Source organism: Gigantopelta aegis, chromosome 6, assembly GCF_016097555.1.
Source record: "Gigantopelta aegis isolate Gae_Host chromosome 6, Gae_host_genome, whole genome shotgun sequence".
Lineage (NCBI taxonomy): Eukaryota > Metazoa > Mollusca > Gastropoda > Neomphalida > Peltospiridae > Gigantopelta > Gigantopelta aegis.
Window position 1 is genome coordinate 95,847,990 of NC_054704.1, and position 20,367 is coordinate 95,868,356.

The 20,367-nt window shown below is 35.4% G+C and overlaps 1 protein-coding gene across 5 annotated transcripts in view; it reads right to left on the bottom strand.

Moving 5' to 3' along the window:
* Positions 1-20,367, bottom strand: part of LOC121376453 (multiple PDZ domain protein-like) — a 305,209-nt gene that overhangs the window by 138,502 nt on the left and 146,340 nt on the right. For all 5 annotated transcript variants that reach the window (XR_005958447.1, XM_041504328.1, XM_041504327.1 and 2 more), the window contains exon 11: positions 3,236-3,315. Coding sequence is in view for 4 of the 5 variants with exons in the window: in XM_041504328.1 (XP_041360262.1) it covers positions 3,236-3,315 (80 nt within the window). In the remaining variant the exon portion in view is untranslated. The remainder of the gene's footprint in view (positions 1-3,235; positions 3,316-20,367) is intronic.

Sequence of the window (20,367 nt, forward strand, 5' to 3'; positions counted from 1 at the left end):
ACTTGTGTGTAGATAGCAGAACAATGTCTTCCTCCAACACTAACCTTGAAAACCAAAATTCGTTCAACTGCTTAATAAAGTCTTTACAAAATGGATAACAGGTACAAAAAATGTATACTTATTTCTATCTTTGTATCCAATTAAGATTCAAGCATGCTGTTTTGAGCAGACATCTGTCCAGGACAGTGGGTTAGTGGTTAGGGCTTACAGAGAAGTCAGTATAGTGGCCGTATAATATACACCAACTCATTGAATCATTAAACTTGCTTTGGGTGGGAGCTGGTAGTGGATTGCAAACCCAATACCTACCAACCTGAAGTCTGATGGCTTAACCACGTACTAGTCCCCTGAAGTCTGATGGCTTAACCACGTACTAGTCCACTGAAGTCTGATGGCTTAACCACGTACTAGTCCACTGAAGTCTGATGGCTTAACCACGTACTAGTCCACTGAAGCCTGATGGCTTAACCACGTACTAGTCCACTGAAGCCTGATGGCTTAACCACGTACTAGTCCACTGAAGCCTGATGGCTTAACCACGTACTAGTCCACTGAAGCCTGATGGCTTAACCACGTACTAGTCCACTGAAGCCTGATGGCTTAACCACGTACTAGTCCACTGAAGCCTGATGGCTTAACCACGTACTAGTCCACTGAAGCCTGATGGCTTAACCACGTACTAGTCCACTGAAGCCTGATGGCTTAACCACGTACTAGTCCACTGAAGCCTGATGGCTTAACCACGTACTAGTCCACTGAAGTCTGATGGCTTAACCACGTACTAGTCCACTGAAGCCGGTTACAAAAAAAGTGTTTTATCAAAATTCTTACTTTACCTTTTGCTTTCGTAGGGGAATATTGTTATGTACATGTACATCTGGATATACAATGTAGACCCGAAAAATGTTGCTAATTTTACTGTAATACCTATATTTATTACCTGTTTTCTTTCTGTATAATGACACCACTAGACTCATGAAGGAAAGTTTATTTTGTTTAATGACATCACTAGAGCACATTGATTTATAAATCATTGGCTACTGGGTGTCGGACATTTGGTAATTCTGACATATAATCTTACCAAAAAAAAAAAAAAACCCCACTACATGTTTTTATTAGGAGCAAGGGATCTTTTATATGCACCATCTCCAACAGGATAGCACATACCACAGCCTTTGATCTACCAGTCACGATGCACTGGCTAGAAGGAGAAATAGCTCAATGAGCCCAGTGACGGGGATCGGTCCTAAAACGACCATGCATCAAGTGAGTGCTTTACCACTGGGCTACATCCTGCCCCCCGACTGTAGAAATAATTACAGTTAACATTTTTCATCACAACAATCGATTATGGTTTTCATAACAGATCATCACACTGTGCAATTTGATTTATAAATCTATCATTAAAAAAAAATCAATAAACCAACATTTCTGCTTCTGGAAATGTTATTTTATATGGTACTAACAAAATACTTTTCCTTAGTAAGAAGCAAAGAAAAAAAAAGAAGAGAAAAAAGAAGATTTTGTGAAAATGCCAAACATGATTTTTTGTGAATCCAATATGTTCAAGAAGTAATCGGTTGGAATAGGAACTATGCACAATCATACCGAAGCTACATGTAGTTTTAACACCACGTACTCGATGCTGAAATCAAGAGATGAAAACATCAATATGACCGATACACAATAACAGATATCCGTCAAAAATGATTGCAAGCATGAAATTAACTGAAATAGACTCATCGTGTTACACCGCGATGAATAGGCGATTGATTTGGTTGAAGAGATTTCTAAATCTATAGCACATTTACATGTACCTCAGTGAAGAAATGAAGCATACGAACAGCCCCAACAATAAAAATTACAGTATAAATCTATAGCAACTTGATGAAACAAGAAAAAGAAAAAAGAAAAAACTGATTTGGCTTTTTCATTGTAACCGAACCATCTCTAGGCAGATCAATATTATAAAAAGACGGTGTTGGATGGATAAATTTGCTTATACATATACTACTACAGGGGCATGTGCAGGAATTTATGCGGGGGGTGGGGGGGTCGTCTAGACTGTGGTAAGCAAAGTTTCTTGGAAGGTCAAGATATGCTGCCCCAAAATACATTTAAAGAAAAGAAAATTTACTTGCATTGCGAGGCAGGGGGTTTGATCTCTGACCCCCCCCCCCCCCCCCCCCGTACTAAAACCAATATATGGAATACTAAATATTTGTGAAATCTGATAGATATGATTAGTAACAGCTAGGCTTATATTTTTCATACAGTATGCTTCACGGACAATATAATTCCAACCAAGTGATATTTATATTAGTAATGATTTTTAATTAGCCACTGGATATGATTTATTATTATTATTCTATGGACTGTACTGTATGGACTGTACCGTATTTACATACTTTGATCACTGTTTGTCAGTTTCATTTACCATTTAATAAGCTGCTTCCATGCATTTACTAAATTACATTCTATTTGATCTCTAGCCATTTTTAGTTCCATGATTACTAGGATGTGGTTTATCAAGCAACAGTTTATTACTAATAATATACATGAATTATTAGAATGTTTCCCACTTTGCCAAAAAGAGTGATGACTGATTCCTTGTCCAGACTTTGTAGGCTGTAGCTATTAACATATACATTATGTATCTGTCATCGGATTAACAAGCTTAAAGTTGTTTTATTAACGACACCACTAGAGCACATTTATTTATTAATCATCAGCAATTGGATGTCAAACATTTGGTAATCTTTACACAATATATTCAAAGACACAAAATCCTCTATATTTAGTAGCAATGGATTTTTTATATGCACTATCCCACAGACAGGATAGCACATACCAGTCCTGGTGCACTGGCTGGAATGAGAAATAGCCCAATGGGCCCACCGACTGGTATCGATCCTAGACCGACTGTGCATCAAGTGAGCATTTTACCACTGGGTCATGTCCCGTCCCTGAATTAGCAAAGACATTGTAATTTTCTTTTTTATTTAGGTTAATTCATTAATTATTACTGCAGGTTTGTAATTATACAAAATAAAACTACTGAATGCTGCCTTTAACTAAATTACTTGAAACTCTTATAAATATGTTTCTGAGTACTTTAAGTGCACTAATTTCAAAGTACATCCACATTAGTGCAAAAAGTTCACAACTGGTTCTCTTTGCTATTTAAAATCTATTTCCACATTAAAACCACAAAGTTTAACCAGTCTATTCTTACCACCACTGTGAACTCTGGACCAATCAAAGGTTCCCAGCAAGCCTTGATGGCAGCCTCCACATCAGGCAGCAGTTCCCCACCTGAAACAATAAACAAACACTAATAATGATCAACACTAGTTACTTGATTATCTTCAACTATGATACAAACGTGTGCTATTCCAGGTATGCAACTCAGAGTTTAAAACAGATGTAAATGTACAGACAAGTGTTAAAAACAAAATTTGCTTCCACCACATGCATGGGCAATTCTTATTACAAATGAACAGCATAGGGTCTTTTTTCTTTTTTTTTCATTCTACAAACAGTAAAGCACACAATGTAGCCTTTGGCATATACCAGTCATAGAAGCAGAGATGGAAATGGAAAAAAAATCTGAATAAAATCTCTAGATACTTAAAAAAATACTGGGTTACTGTGAACTTTTCATTAAAAACAAATAAAAACAAATACAAAGACAGACATGAAGAACAGTTTTTAGATAGCTCCAAGATCTACAATTAAAGAAAACAAAATCACATACATGATGTATATAATTAGACTTAGAGGCTTAGTACTACAAAATGACACATCATCAATAATGAACGGAAAAAACTGCACCTTCTTGTAATTTGCATGTAGATTATAAACAACAGGCAAAATTATATATAATGGAACATTGCAAGATTGAAAAACAAAACTCGATGATCTATGGATGAAATATTAGAACTCTACCTGAAATAAGCATTATAAGTACTTCAAAATTAATTAAAACTTAATAAATAAGTCTTCAAATGCTTCACGTTTAATTAAAGTTTCAATCTCATCTATCTTTTCATTAAACAAACAGCAAGGTTCCACCCATTTATATCTCTATAATGCACTCTCATGCAGGCTTAGTTCCATGTACTGAATGACAGTTCAGTACCAGTAATTACCAGTATTTTGTGCCATATTTCCTGGTATATTCCAATGTTGCTGATATTTACCTTCCTGTTTATTTGCACATGGTGTGTTACCATGTTGAAAATTGTTATCTCTTTCTAACAGAAACTGGCAAATCCATACCAAAGTTAACGGTAAACAGAGTCTGACAGGCTTACAGTATTATCCAAACCAAAGGCAACAGAAACAGATGGCAAATTCATAAACATATTTGTAAAGAGAAAAAAAATCCAATTGACAAAGTAACACAAGGCAAACAGCATTTTTGTTTGTTTATTTTGCCATGGTCTTACAAGTGCACATACATGAAAAAGTAGTAACCTTCACACACTTATGTTTCACATAGCTCACAAGTTACTCTATACTGCATGTACTTGTACTTGTAGAAACCTTCACACACTTTTTACAATTTACTTTATACTACATGTAGAAACATACTTCAGCCACCACACTCCCTCCCTCCATCTGTCCGTCCGTCTATGACACATGTGCACATTTACATAGCTGATACACATTCATTTATCTCTGTCTCTCACTCATTGTGAAAGGTTTACTAAAGATACACGTATCTTACAATTATATTAGATCCGATTTTAATGTAATATTATTTCATACAAAGTCCTTATCACAAATATTCTGGTATTCAATAAAATCCTTATGACAAATATTTCTGACTATTTAATACTTGTCTTTATCATAAATATTCTGAGTACTCAATGAAGTTCAATAATGTTCTTCATAACATATATTCTGAGTACCCAATACAGTCATTATCACAAATATTTTGAGTATTCAATAAAGTTCACAATGCAGACATATATTGTATTAAATGCCACAGGAAATTTAGTAACAATAAAGGGATTAGCTACAATTCTGTTAAAATATTCTGTTTAATATCAAATAATTACAGCTCTAAACTTCAGGCAGAAGCAATAAGTAAACAGTAATGGTCGTTTCTGCTGATCGTTCCTGAAATACTTCATCCATTCATTGAGGCCGTTCACTGATCAACCACACAAACACAATATCTTTTCCATCAAATGAAGAGTAATGATCATGTTATCCGCACAAACACCATCAATTTTAACAAATGTACAGAATATAAAATGGGCAATTACCAGGGGTTGAATTGGGATTCCATAAATGTTGCGCTTTGTGATTTTCGCACATGCAAAAATACATTTAACTATCTGATCTATTATTTATTGTTTTTGACATGTAATAAGTTTCGCCACAGTTTACTTTTCTTCTTCTTTTTTTTCATTTCACACGGATTACTTTTATGAATTGGACTCTTGTTTGATAGTCCTATCAGTAGAAACTATACAGTCATGTTTTGGGTGATGTATGTTATAGGCAAAAACTACAATATATCAAGTAATTATTGAATCAATACATTACTCTAATATTTTGAAAAAGGAAACAAATTTAATGATTTACATTATATTAAAGTAAAAAACCTTAAAACTATGAGGTCATATAAACTTTGCTATAGGTGTAAATGTAAGCTAAATTAGTTGTTTTACAAGTATAGAAAGAAAGCAAATTTTAATTAACTTTGTAGTTCCAACAACAGCCACATAACCTACAAGAAATAGACAACCATGTGTTTAACAACACAACAGCACATTATAATCTGTTCTTACAACCAGCACCAGCCCAGATAGAAACACATTGTGTGTAATATATGTTGTATATGCACAGATGTGAATACAATAACTTGATATTTGTTGGTGACATAATTATAAACACCGTAAAATGTTGTTAGAGATTGAAAATGGGGAATAAAATATAACTTTTAAAAAAGATTTGTTATTCTATTTATTACCTCAACATTTTTCTCTCTAAATACCTTACAAGATATCAATATCAGTCCTGTATGGAAATGTACACGTACATGTATATATAGAAATGATGTACACCACCGATTATTGCTATCTATAACTTTGCATTTTGTTCATGTTAAGAGATAATTTTTAAAACACACACACACATTCCCAAAAAGGTTTTAATTTAAAAAAAAAAAAATTCAAATTGCAATATATTTTATTCAAATAACATTTTATTACAAATTGCATGAGCAATAAAAACATGAGACGCATAAATGTAACCACTCGAATTTATATGATAACATTGTGTATGTTTGCAAAATCATGACGACGTTATATTTAGTACTGATAGTCATTGGTTTGTAAATGTGAAATAGTCCAATAATATTGTACTTTACACCAATGCATGATAATTTACTTGGTTGCAGTGCTTATGGGGTAATAAATAAATGTGGCATATTATGCATGAACTGTAAATAAATGTGGCATATTATGCATGAACTGTAAATAAATGTGGCATATTATGCATGAACTGTAAATAAATGTGGCATATTATGCATGAACTGTAAATAAATGTGGCATATTATGCATGAACTGTAAATAAATGTGGCATATTATGCATGAACTGTAAATAAATGTGGCATATTATGCATGAACTGTAAATAAATGTGGCATATTATGCATGAACTGTAAATAAATGTGGCATATTATGCATGAACTGTAAATAAATGTGGCATATTATGCATGAACTGTAAATAAATGTGGCATATTATGCATGAACTGTAAATAAATGTGGCATATTATGCATGAACTGTAAATAAAAGGAAGGAAAAGAAAAGACCGTAGCTGCAGTAGTAAATACTACAATAAAAACCCTCTAAACCAGACACCCATGAGACCATAGAAAAAGTCACTTTAACAGGGTATCCAGTTTAGAAAGGTTCTGTTCTGTATTGAAATAAAAAATTTTTTTTACTGAAAAATGTCTGGTTTTGATGAAATTTTGGTTTACGAAGAGTCTGGGTTTGATGGGTTTTACTGTATTATGGCATCAACATGTTACGCAACATGTGCACTTAATTGCAATAGACACGAGACACATACATGTTAGCTGCCATGTTTACAATAGACACGAGACACATACATATTAGCTGCCATGTTTACAATAGACATGAGACACATACATATTAGCTGCCATGTTTACAATAGACACGAGACACATACATGTTAGCTGCCATGTTTACAATAGACATGAGACACATACATATTAGCTGCCATGTTTATAATAGACACGAGACACATACATATTAGCTGCTATGTTTACAATAGACACGAGACACATACATATTAGCTGCTATGTTTACAAAAACACCTTTTGTTCAGTGTCATATACTAAGCATTTTGATATTTGTACTGTAAAATTAATTGTGACAAGATTCTAAATGAGACTAACAACCAATATCGTAATAAAAGGCACACATTTTGCAAGTGTGATAAAATAAGCAGGGTGATATCATGGAATTAAACGAGAGAGACAGACGCTTATTGATTTCATGTGGTGTTCTGATTTCATGCGCCACTATATAGCGACAAAATAATGGTAGAGAAATGGAAGAGAACTGTATACATACCAACAAATGAGGTCAAAACAAAATTGGTAAAAAGGGCCAGGCTTTGATCAAACCAATTTACAAAAAATGTATGTCTGAAAACCATTACTGCCTTTTTTCTGTTTTACTTCTTTTATATTAAAAACAAATAAATAGTCTTTCATGAACCAACTTTTTCAATTTATTTATTTATTTTTCTTGTTCTTGTTTCTTCTTCTTCTTCTTTTTTTTTATTATTATTTTTTTTTAGTAAATCTCAATTTTGAAAAATAATTATACTAATATTCCCTGAACTCCACCACTATGACCTGCATGCATATTTTGTCAAATTTATATACACGTGCACATCTTATATTAATTTGACAAAGTATACATGCATATGATAAATATTAAGCATATACCTGCATACATATGTATATATCAAGTACATGTACCACCTGGTTAATAAAGTTGCAGCTATTAAAATGTTCTTAACTAAAATAATCTAAACAACAAACAGTTGACTGTTACAATTCCCCACATAATCTCCAAATCACCCCATTCCACACACTTTTAGCATTCTCTGTTCTACAAGTAGTTTCACACTAAGGTGAAAAAACCCAGAGAGTTATATTTGTGTAAAACTGTAGAAACTACCGGTACATGTAGTACTAGAATTGTTTCGGTTATATATATTTTCTGAAAAACTTTTATATGATTACAAGCTGTAAGAATTTTCTTTAAAAACTATGTACAATTTTGCTGCAGAAATATATAGTAGGATTTGGTAGGGTCAAACTCGGGAAGGGGTTGAATATACTGCAACGCTCGAACCAAAAACAAAGTCCCGAGTTACACTTACACGATATTGACCGAATGGTTAGGTTGAACTAACCAATGGGTCAAACACTTTCTTGAGCACCCGATGGGGTTTGAACCAACGGGATTCAACTGTATCTCCAAAAATATATAATACAGTACAAGTAAAACAGGTCCATACTAACTGAACCACCACCTGGATTAACAAGCCTTTTAGTTTCTCCGTTTAGGTGGATACAGGTACATTCGTAACACAGGTTTTACTACACTCACGTATAAAGCAAATGTAGGCGTGTGTGCAGGGGCAGTGTTTTGGGGGTCGAAACCCTCCCTATTAAAGCAAATTTTCTTTTTTCTCAATATATTTTCCAGGCGAGCATGACTCAGCCCCCAACATAAACTTCAGTCATCACAGTCTAGACACCCTCCTGCTAAAATTCCTGCACACACACCTCAAATGTGAGGTAAAAACAACTGTGTCCCAAATCTGTTTTTAAAAACAAACAAAAAATTATAAATTGCACTTCGAACATGCTTCATAATCTAGGAAGATAGCATGCTAACTGATAGAGGCAGGCCGAAAGGATCAAGTTCCATTGGAGTGAACACACAGTGTTACTAGCTGGTGTTCTCAATAGACAGTCATACAATGCAAATCAAGGGGTGTGCAAACTTGCATGAAAGGTATTTTCAATGATCTAATAAGCACCGTATCATTCAACTGAAACCTTGTACACACATGTATATAACATTCAGCGCAAGTAGGTCACCAGAGGTATAGTAACACCACCTGTGATATCTTTGCTGTTCAACGTTATAAAACAGGTTCAGTACATGTATATATATATTACATTAACAGGTACGTAAGTAAGACTATTTAAGAACAAACCAAACTTACAGCACTGTACATCATTAGCGGTTCTCAAGTGTCGACAGACTGTGAATTTCATATCTGCAGGCAGTCGTATAAATCCATTGGTCCTGAAGTAGTAGGAATCATAATCCTGAGTTCTCCATCTCGGGGCAGTGTGTAGCCTCACAAACAAACACTGGTGTACCCCAGACGGTGTACAGCTTCACAAACACAAACACTGGTGTACCCCGGACCGAGGGAAACCCAGCCAGACATGCTTGCTGTTTGTCACACTATAATGATGCATAATTCATCGAGATTGATTGGTTAATTGTATCGGGGAATGTCGCCCAAGTTTGTAGCAGTGATCTTTACACAGGCAGTGATCTGTTGGGAGTCGCTGTGTGATTCGCACTCACTGTGTAATTTCACACATACATGTACCACTGGCCAAAATGTATCCACCTTCGGTGACAGAAGAGTTACTTTCCATTCAAAAACTGTCGTCTGCTTTTATATGAAGAACTTCTCTAAGGTCAGCCGTCCGTACTACATGTAGATTGCACTGAAGTGTTGGGGCTGGTTTTTATGGTTTCAAGGTAATTGCATACTGAGTTAACATCTGATGGAAGAGTTTTATGGGCTGTGAGAAATTATTTGGAATTTTTAAAGTGCACTTTTCACACAGTGGTCAGTACTGTATGGCTGAAATATTAAAGTGCTAACAGCAGCCAAGTATATGTTTGTAGAGTAAACACTCAACTCAGCCTGCTGTTAGTGCATGGAAGGCAAAACTGACAGCTGTCATACAAGATTATCCAGATAAAATTTGTAAAACCATTTACTGATGACATAATGGACATTTATATAATTAACTTTTATGCTTACATCTGTAAATGTGACAAATACACCCCAAGCAAACAACTCTAGCACTGTCTGTACTACTTACACCTGTCCAAAGACAGATATAGGAAATACATGTAATTCCGCATGTTAACCCCCCATTATATTGATATATATATAAAGAAGAAACCTCGCCCTAACCCCAAAAATAACCCTAACCGTTAACCTAAACCTAACCATAAATCTAACTCTATCCTAACTCTAAAACTGACTAGAACCCAAACATTATAATAACAATGGTGGGTGGGGGGTACCAGTCAGATATTTTACCCATAAATGACACCTCGGCACATGTTTAACCGGTGGCTTAGTGTGATACAACATGGCTGGTCTGACATTTGGGTTTAACCGGTGGCTTGGTGTGATACAACATGGCTGGTCTGACATTTGGGTTTAACCGGTGGCTTGGTGTGATACAAAACGGCTGGTCTGACATTTGGGTTTAACCGGTGGCTTGGTGTGATACAACACGGCTGGTCTGACATTCGGGTTTAACCGGTGGCTTGGTGTGGTACAACACGGCTGGTCTGACATTCGGGTTTAACCGGTGGCTTGGTGTGATACAACACAGCTGGTCTGACATTCGGGTTTAACCGGTGGCTTGGTGTGATACAACACGCTGGTCTGACATTCGGGTTTAATCGGTGGCTTGGTGTGATACAACACGGCTGGTCTGACATTTGGGTTTAACCGGTGGCTTGGTGTGATACAACATGGCTGGTCTGACATTTGGGTTTAACCTTCTGAGTACTGCAGGCGAGATAACTCGCCCGACGTCACGTCAGTCGATATACTGTACACTGTATACAGTGCATTCCCCAATTCATATTTCCTGCCGTTTTGCACACGACACTCACCGGAAACGGAAATATAATTAAAGAAAAAAGATTTTTTTTCAAAATGATGGCTTTTGTTTTGATTTTTTCAATTGAAAATACCTTGAAATTTTGAGTTCAAAAAGTGGTTTTCGGCAAGTATTTTCGCTTGACAACAATGGCGGCACGTCGGCGTAATTTTCAGGGATCGATAGCTGATTGTGACAGCTAATTTGATAATAAATTTTATCGTTTTACCAACAACGAAAATTACCAAATATTGCAATATGAATCGTAGTTCGGGTTTAAAAAAAAATTCTGGTCAGAAAACCACTGTTTTCGGGAATAATGGACATAAATACTGGACAGCTGGCCACAAATGCCCGTAAGTAAACGCAACTTTTTCGATTTTTTGCCTAATTTTAATCACCATTAGCCGATCTAAAATAATAAAAATTACATAAAAAGACACGAAAATAATACTTACCGATTCATATATGAACTTTATTTCATGTATTTATAAAACAGTTAAGTGAATATATGTGAGTAAAAATTATAAACTTGTACCCACTCAACGTGGTTTTTGTTAAAAATGAATCCAGTAGTCTAAAGGTTAACCAGTGGCTTGGTGTGATACAACATGGCTGGTCTGACATTTGGGTTTAACCGGTGGCTTGGTGTGATATAACACGGCTGGTCTGACATTCGGGTTTAACTTGTGACTTGGTGTGATACAACACAGCTGGTCTGACATTTGGGTTTAACTGGTGGCTTGGTGTGATACAACACGGCTGGTCTGACATTTGGGTTTAACCGGTGGCTTGGTGTGATACAACACAGCTGGTCTGACATTTGGGTTTAACTGGTGGCTTGGTGCGATACAACACGGCTGGTCTGACATTTGGGTTTAAGTGGTGGCTTGGTGTGATACAACACGTCTGGTCTGACATTTGGGTTTAACTGGTGGCTTGGTGTGATACAACATGGCTGGTCTGACATTTGGGTTTAACCGGTGGCATGGTATAATACAACATGGCTGGTCTGACATTTGGTATTGATTAGACAGCCACACTGGCAGTGTTTATCACTTTCACAAATGAACACCCAGTTGATTAGGTACCTCGTGAATGTATATATATACTGATGGGGGAAAAATAAGGAATCACCCAAAGAAACAGCAAATAATGACTGCAAGTCATAGTCAGAAGCTGACAGTGTTACTGGCAGTCAACTCGACACTACTAACATTCAGTCATACATTACAACTTTTTATTATCCAATGGTTCAATGTAATTGAGTTAATAAAAACCATTTCTTACACACCCATTTTTGAGAACACCATGTGTTATTTTTGATAACATGTTTTTTTTACACACGTATGTCTTAACAATTTCAAGACATACGACTGGCTGCTCCTAGGCGATGACCAGGTCACCACTGCCATACATCCAAAGAAAAACTACAGGATGGAAATCAATTACATTGTGATGTATAGTTAACCTGACAATCATGGGTCTGTGATGCATAAGTTAGCTACAAAGTGCAACGACTGTAAATAACTTTTAGTCGAAAAGGATGTTAAAATTTGTTTAAAACCTTGTTTTTGAGGATTTGTAAGAAATAGAATAATATATTCATGTCCGGTAGATACCATTTATCTTAAAACTTGTTGTTTAAAAACGTATCAAACTCGCTTTTGCTCATTAGATACATTTTAAAACAACTCGTTGTGAGATAAATGGTATCTAACGGCCACTCGTGTAGTATTCTCTATATAAACAACTCGTTGTGAGATAAATGGTATCTAACGGCCACTCGTGTAGTATTCTCTATATAAACAACTCGTTGTGAGATAAATGGTATCTAACGGCCACTCATGTATTATTCTCTATATAAACAACACGTTGTGAGATAAATGGTATCTAACGGCCACTCATGTATTATTCTCTATATGAACAACTCGTTGTAAGATAAATGGTATCTAACGGCCACTCATTTATTATTCTCTATATAAACAACTCGTTGTGAGATAAATGGTATCTAACGGCCACTCGTGTATTATTCTCTATTTAAACAACACGTTGTGAGATAAATGGTATCTAACGGCCACTCATTTATTATTCTATTTCTTACATATCCTCATGTATTATTCTTTATATGAAGCACACTTATAAGAACAAGTGTAATGACAGAATTTTTGGAAGTAATGTCAGAAAATGACATTGCTTTCCGTCCTAGTTCAGACTATGTACGTTATAAATGACATTATTTCATCGCCTCCTTCTAGTTGTGGTTGAAACATTTTAAGACGGTCCTTATTATTCATAAATAAAAACCCACCAATAATAATATGGATAATAAAGAAATTATTACACATGTGTGTGAGTCGTACTGATTTTACAAAACTTGTGTCAAGATTCATGTCTTATCCTCACTCTCACTTGGGCAATACAACAATCCTGACACTCATTTCGCAAAATCAGTATGACACACATACAAACTCGTGTGGTAATTTCTTTATATGAAATACAGACATTTCTGTGCTAGTAGGCAATTAAATTTGGTCTATAATTCTGTGTGTTCCATTACTTCTTTCCAGCAGTATACATGCACATGTACACTCAGTCTCCTGCAGCCAATTAGACAAAACATCATGTTATGTTTGTGACTAGCAGTCATATCTGTCATATGTTTACATGTGTTTGAAATCTATGTCAGGTAGATAATTGCATTATTGCGGAAGATGGAGCATTTTAAGGACAAACAACAATGAAATATGTATACTTTAAAATATATTAGTTGTAATGTTAGTATATGTAATATGAACTGTGATTTGGTCATAGATTTACGTTTAAATGCAAAGCTATGTTTACGAAATGTTTAGTGAAATTGATCCGTTTATTATATAATCGAGAAAGGTGTAGGGAGTGTACTCTATATATGTGTCCCAATCTACTTAAGGTTCAGGCACATCTGCCCAAGGCACAAGTTCAGGTAAGTATCAGTTAACAACCAAGGCAGAATATATGTAGGTGTGACGAAAATGAGTGAAACAGACTGTTAAAACCATGTGGGGAAAGTTAATGCAATTAAATGTTCTCTAGATTATTTAGCAGTGAATTGATATAAATAACAGAAGTACTTATCTCCATGACATACTGACAGTGTGCACACATAATATAACACGGCAGATAAATGAATTATGCTTGCAAATATGTTTACAACAGGTAAACACACCTAGTCCGTTACAGGTAAACACGCCTATAGTCTGTCCTACAGGGAATGTCTTTTTTCATGCTATGGAATTAACTGCAAGTAATGTATTTCCGAGCCAATTGTTTTTTTACGCTGGACACAAAAAAAGCTCCTTCCCCCCCCCCCCCCCCCAAAAAAAACCCCCCACTTTTACTTTTCTTCTTGTGTCAAACAAACTGAACTTATTTAGAAGAAACATTTTTGTATATATGTAGCTATGCCACCGGTAATTAATAGCACTCAACTAATTGTTTCACTACTAGCAAACATGTCCGGTACTTAATAGCACTCAACTAATTGTTTCACTACTAGCAAACATGTCCGTATATTCAAACTGCTAAGATCAGTGTATGATTGTTTGTTGATAATGTTTCTTTCCCCTGTCAAATCCATGTGTTTTGATGTATCACTACATGCAGGGCTTCTAGATTATGGTAGCCCCACTCCCATGGTTGTGCTAGTTAATAACTAATATTGCTAGTGAAAACCAAGTTGTCAACTGCTTCATTTAAGTATATTTTGTAAATATGAATATCCTCCCCCCACCCCCTAGTCTTAATGTGTTTAAGCTCTATCTCCCTCTTTAAGTGACATATCCAATGATTACTATTAGTAAAATTGTACTAAATTAAAGTAAAATAGGGCTAGTGAATTTTTAATCGTGGCTCGGAAATGTTTAAAATCACTGATCCCTTGGCTACTGGATTTCATAAAAATTCTTGAAGGCCTGACATGTGTGCAGCTTAACTACCGGTACCTGTAGTTAAACAGTTTTATTTAAATTCTTGAAGGCCTGACATGTGTGCAGCTTAACTACCGGTACCTGTAGTTAAACAGTTTTATTTAAATTCTTGAAGGCCTGACATGTGTGCAGCTTAACTACCGGTACCTGTAGTTAAACAGTTTTATTTAAATTCTTGAAGGCCTGACATGTGTGCAGCTTAACTACCGGTACCTGTAGTTAAACAGTTTTATTTAAATTCTTGAAGGCCTGACATGTGTGCAGCTTAACTACCGGTACCTGTAGTTAAACAGTTTTATTTAAATTCTTGAAGGCCTGACATGTGTGCAGCTTAACTACCGGTACCTGTAGTTAAACAGTTTTATTTAAATTCTTGAAGGCCTGACATGTGTGCAGCTTAACTACCGGTACCTGTAGTTAAACAGTTTTATTTAAATTCTTGAAGGCCTGACATGTGTGCAGCTTAACTACCGGTACCTGTAGTTAAACAGTTTTATTTAAATTCTTGAAGGCCTGACATGTGTGCAGCTTAACTACCGGTACCTGTAGTTAAACAGTTTTATTTAAATTCTTGAAGGCCTGATGTGTGCAGCTTAACTACCGGTACCTGTAGTTAAACAGTTTTATTTAAATTCTTGAAGGCCTGACATGTGTGCAGCTTAACTACCGGTACCTGTAGTTAAACAGTTTTATTTAAATTCTTGAAGGCCTGACATGTGTGCAGCTTAACTACCGGTACCTGTAGTTAAACAGTTTTATTTAAATTCTTGAAGGCCTGACATGTGTGCAGCTTAACTACCGGTACCTGTAGTTAAACAGTTTTATTTAAATTCTTGAAGGCCTGACATGTGTGCAGCTTAACTACCGGTACCTGTAGTTAAACAGTTTTATTTAAATTCTTGAAGGCCTGACATGTGTGCAGCTTAACTACCGGTACCTGTAGTTAAACAGTTTTATTTAAATTCTTGAAGGCCTGACATGTGTGCAGCTTAACTACCGGTACCTGTAGTTAAACAGTTTTATTTAAATTCTTGAAGGCCTGACATGTGTGCAGCTTAACTACCGGTACCTGTAGTTAAACAGTTTTATTTAAATTCTTGAAGGCCTGACATGTGTGCAGCTTAACTACCGGTACCTGTAGTTAAACAGTTTTATTTAAATTCTTGAAGGCCTGACATGTGTGCAGCTTAACTACCGGTACCTGTAGTTAAACAGTTTTATTTAAATGCAAAATATCTTTAATAACAGTGAAAATGGTCAGATTAAAAAAGAAATTCCACGAAGATCTAATAAATTATTATACCTCAGATGCTTGAAACAAATAATAATATTTCAGGTCCTAATATTGCCAGCGAAATGATCGTTTTCTTCACTGAAAGTTTGCTCAAGTCACCGAGGTATATTAGCAGTAGTGAGAAGTCACCGAGGTATATTAGCAGTAGCGAGAAGTCACCGAGGTATATTAGCAGTAGCGAGAAGTCACCGAGGTATATTAGCAGTAGCGAGAAGTCACCGAGGTATATTAGCAGTAGCGAGAAGTCACCGAGGTATATTAGCAGTAGCGAGAAGTCACCGAGGTATATATTAGCACCAGAGGTATATTAGCAGTAGCGAGAAGTCACCCGAGGTATATTAGCAGTAGGGAGAAGTCACCGAGGTATATTAGCAGTAGCGAGAAGTCACCGAGGTATATTAGCAGTAGCGAGAAGTCACCGAGGTATATTAGCAGTAGCGAGAAGTCACCGAGGTATATTAGCAGTAGTGAGAAGTCGCATTCGCTGTAATATTTTGGACCTAATCCCATTTCAAAAATGAAATCACACAACAGACGTCAAGACCCCGACTTGTTTATTGTAATAGGTCACTACTTGGCACCTTGTCGGTCCATGTTTTTACTTTGGCGGTCCATGTTTTTACTTTGGCGGTCCATGTTTTTACTTTGGCGTCAGACTGTACACCGACGTGTGTCGTGCCGTGTGCTGTGGCCAGTTTAGCATTGTTAATCCTCGGCCACATTCATTTACGTAATGCGAGAACATACTAATTATTACTAATTTTAATATAATGACACATTATCAACTACTTAATAATATCATGTTTCAATGAAACATACAATTGTTTTGTTTCAGTTATACTACTGGAACTAGTATTTGATATCAAAATATTACGATTAAAACTGAGTATATAAATCAGAATTTTTCTGAATGGACGTGTAACATGGCGAAACATTACAAACTGTACCGATAAATATTCACTTCGCCTATTTTTATCAAACTTCTCCCCTTTCTTCTGGGAAGGGAGAAGTCACTTCTCTTACTTTTTCAATTCTAGATTAGAGCCTGATATTTAACTGATATCAGTAGCAATGTAACCAAAAAACCCAGCCTATCAAATAATCTCAGTTTACTTCAAAACAATCTTCTGATTTCCTTCCGTACATGTATTTCATTACCGAACATATGATCTACTCATTCAAATCACAACTGAGGTTCATCACAGCAATTACAGTTCATATGGAAATTCATCATTGTAAGTTTATAACGAGCGCATGACTACAACAATTACTACCCAAACTGGCAATTTATTTCAGCCAAGTCAACAAATTTGTTTTCACAAATGTTGTAATCTGATAGTGAATGTGTTTTTGTTCAATTACAATCTCATATAATGTTGTGCTAATTTCTATAATGTTAGTACTGTTGCACACAAAATACAGATGATTATACACAAACTATCACATTTCATTTCCTTTATGCGACATTAACGATCCATTTGGAATATGGATGCGACTGTCTTAATGATGCTCAAACTGACAAGTCTAATTTGAGGCACTGCAATAATGGTAAAGTCAGACACACATTCTCTGCTAGTTGGAAATTGAAAAACAAACCCAATGTTACAGTAGACATCAATGGCACATTCTACAGTAAGTATAATAGGATGGACAATTTGATATTGTTTAGGATGTCACAATTATAAACTGTCCGTGCAAGTGGCAAGCCTACACATGTATAAGCTCAACTATATAACTGCTTCACCAGATCAACCAAGTTGTTAGAACAAAGGATGAACTTAAATTGGGACCATTTTCAGAGTGTTTCTGCGAAGCTTCCATCATGTCACAATTAACATGGTTGAGGTGGAGAACATACATACATGGTGGTAAAAGATTCCTAAACTGTAAAGTCTAGACTGGAGGCTTTCAAAAACTATCACATATAACACCTATAACATTAAGTAGCTAAGTGTTGGAAACTTTGCTCAATTCCTGAGTCTGACTTAATGGGTCGAATTTACTAAGCCTGTTTTCCTTAAACACAGGTGTTTAAGCATTGTAAATGTATGTAGTTTCACACATGTACATCAAACACAGGTGTTTAAGCATTGTAAATGTATGTAGTTTCACACACGTACATCAAACACAGGTGTTTAAGCATTGTAAATGTATGTAGTTTCACACACGTACATCAAACACAGGTGTTTAAGCATTGTAAATGTATGTAGTTTCACACACGTATATCAAACACAGGATTCATGAATGTGGCCCTGTAAGTTCTATGAGCCAAGGCCCTGGTAATCTATAGTTAATGCACCTGACACAATTAATAGAGCCCACAACTGACAAGTCTGCAAAATATTTTATTTTTGTCCGATAAAAATGTTCCCATTTAATGAAAATGAGTCAATTTGCAAGCACATATTTTCACAAATCCCCCATTCCACCAACACAAAAGGAAGTACTGATATCAATAACTGTGAACCTTATGAAGACATTTATTGTTTACAGTTTCATACTGTAAACATATGTTACACACGGTACTAAATACGTGAATGTTTTTTTTAATCCGAATTTTGCACTGATACTTTAAAAATAAAATTAACATTGTACCCATTACTGTTTCAACAGGTAGTGTATATGTCAAAGTATGTGGTATATGCCTAGTTGTATTTGTCATGTTCAATCAAGTGTACTTATTACATGTATTTGTTTTATGTTATCAAATGTTTTTATAGTTTGGCATTAAATACTTAGGATTTAAAGCAGAATAATTAAATTTACATTATTTTTATGTTGGGATAAATATGATTAAAGATATACATTTGCTTAAATTGTGATATAAATGTTATATGTACAGGTATACGTATATTATTTTACTCTGATGACATATACATGAATTCTATATGTATTCTATGATGTGATATTAATTGTTGTTTTATTGTTCTTCTAGGGTGTTTTTTAATAAATTGTCTGAACCCACCCATAGCAGTTACGTGTTCCTTCCTGTGTTCTGGAGAAGTGTAAAATCTGATACTGCTACATATATATACACAAAAAATAAGTATATTATTTATTAGGAGGTTAGATAACATTTACAAAAATAAACACTGTCACAATGAGAGCTGCAGGTGTTATTACTCCACAAATATCTGAGAGTGCACCTTTAACTACAGGTATATCACAAGCAAGTGCCTCCAATACTACACACCAACCTCACAATAATATCCATTGTGGCACATCATAAATTAATACACCACAGTTTCCTAATATAACTTAAGTTAGGCTTCTACATGTATATGTCGACATCGTGTTTCCAGGTGTGAATTAGTGTAAAGCATAAGCCATAATTTATCCTGAACATGTTCCTCATATGGCTGTACCACACACACACACACACACACACACACACACACACACACACAGACAAAGACAGACACACACACACACATACACATACACAACACACAGACACAGACACACACACACAGATACACATACACATCATACACGTGTACACATACACACACACACACACACACACAACACATATACATACAGATACACATGTACACGTACACGTACACGCACACGTACATATTAAATCCAGAATCAAATCCAGCCAGGACTGGAGACCATCAATCAACCATCATGAAGGTTCAAGTACAACTGTCTTGGGCACATCTCTGAGATTCCCCGGTGGACGTGTCCAAGACAGGTGCAGAACATTTCTCTGCTTTAATCAAGGTTTACCCTGCCCATATATAACTTAGCCAGTTGATAATTGTAAAAGCCAAGTGGCTAAAACATGAAAGCAGGAAGAAGGCCATTTAGGCAGAAGATGTGCAAGATGATACATTTCATAAAAATCTATTTTAATTTATTAAATTTTGATAAATGAACACTACATAATGGAAATACATTTCATGTAATGAATCATTTTATTTTTAAAAATTAAATTAAAGCATACATACATTTTTTAAAATATAAATTCATTATTTTGAAGTATTGTGTTACAAATCAGTTTTCAAATACATATCAAGTACTTTTTAAAGGGAAATCTTTTTTTTATATTGCATTGTTTCTATCAGTCTTTTCACAGACTACAATGTATATATTCAGGAATGG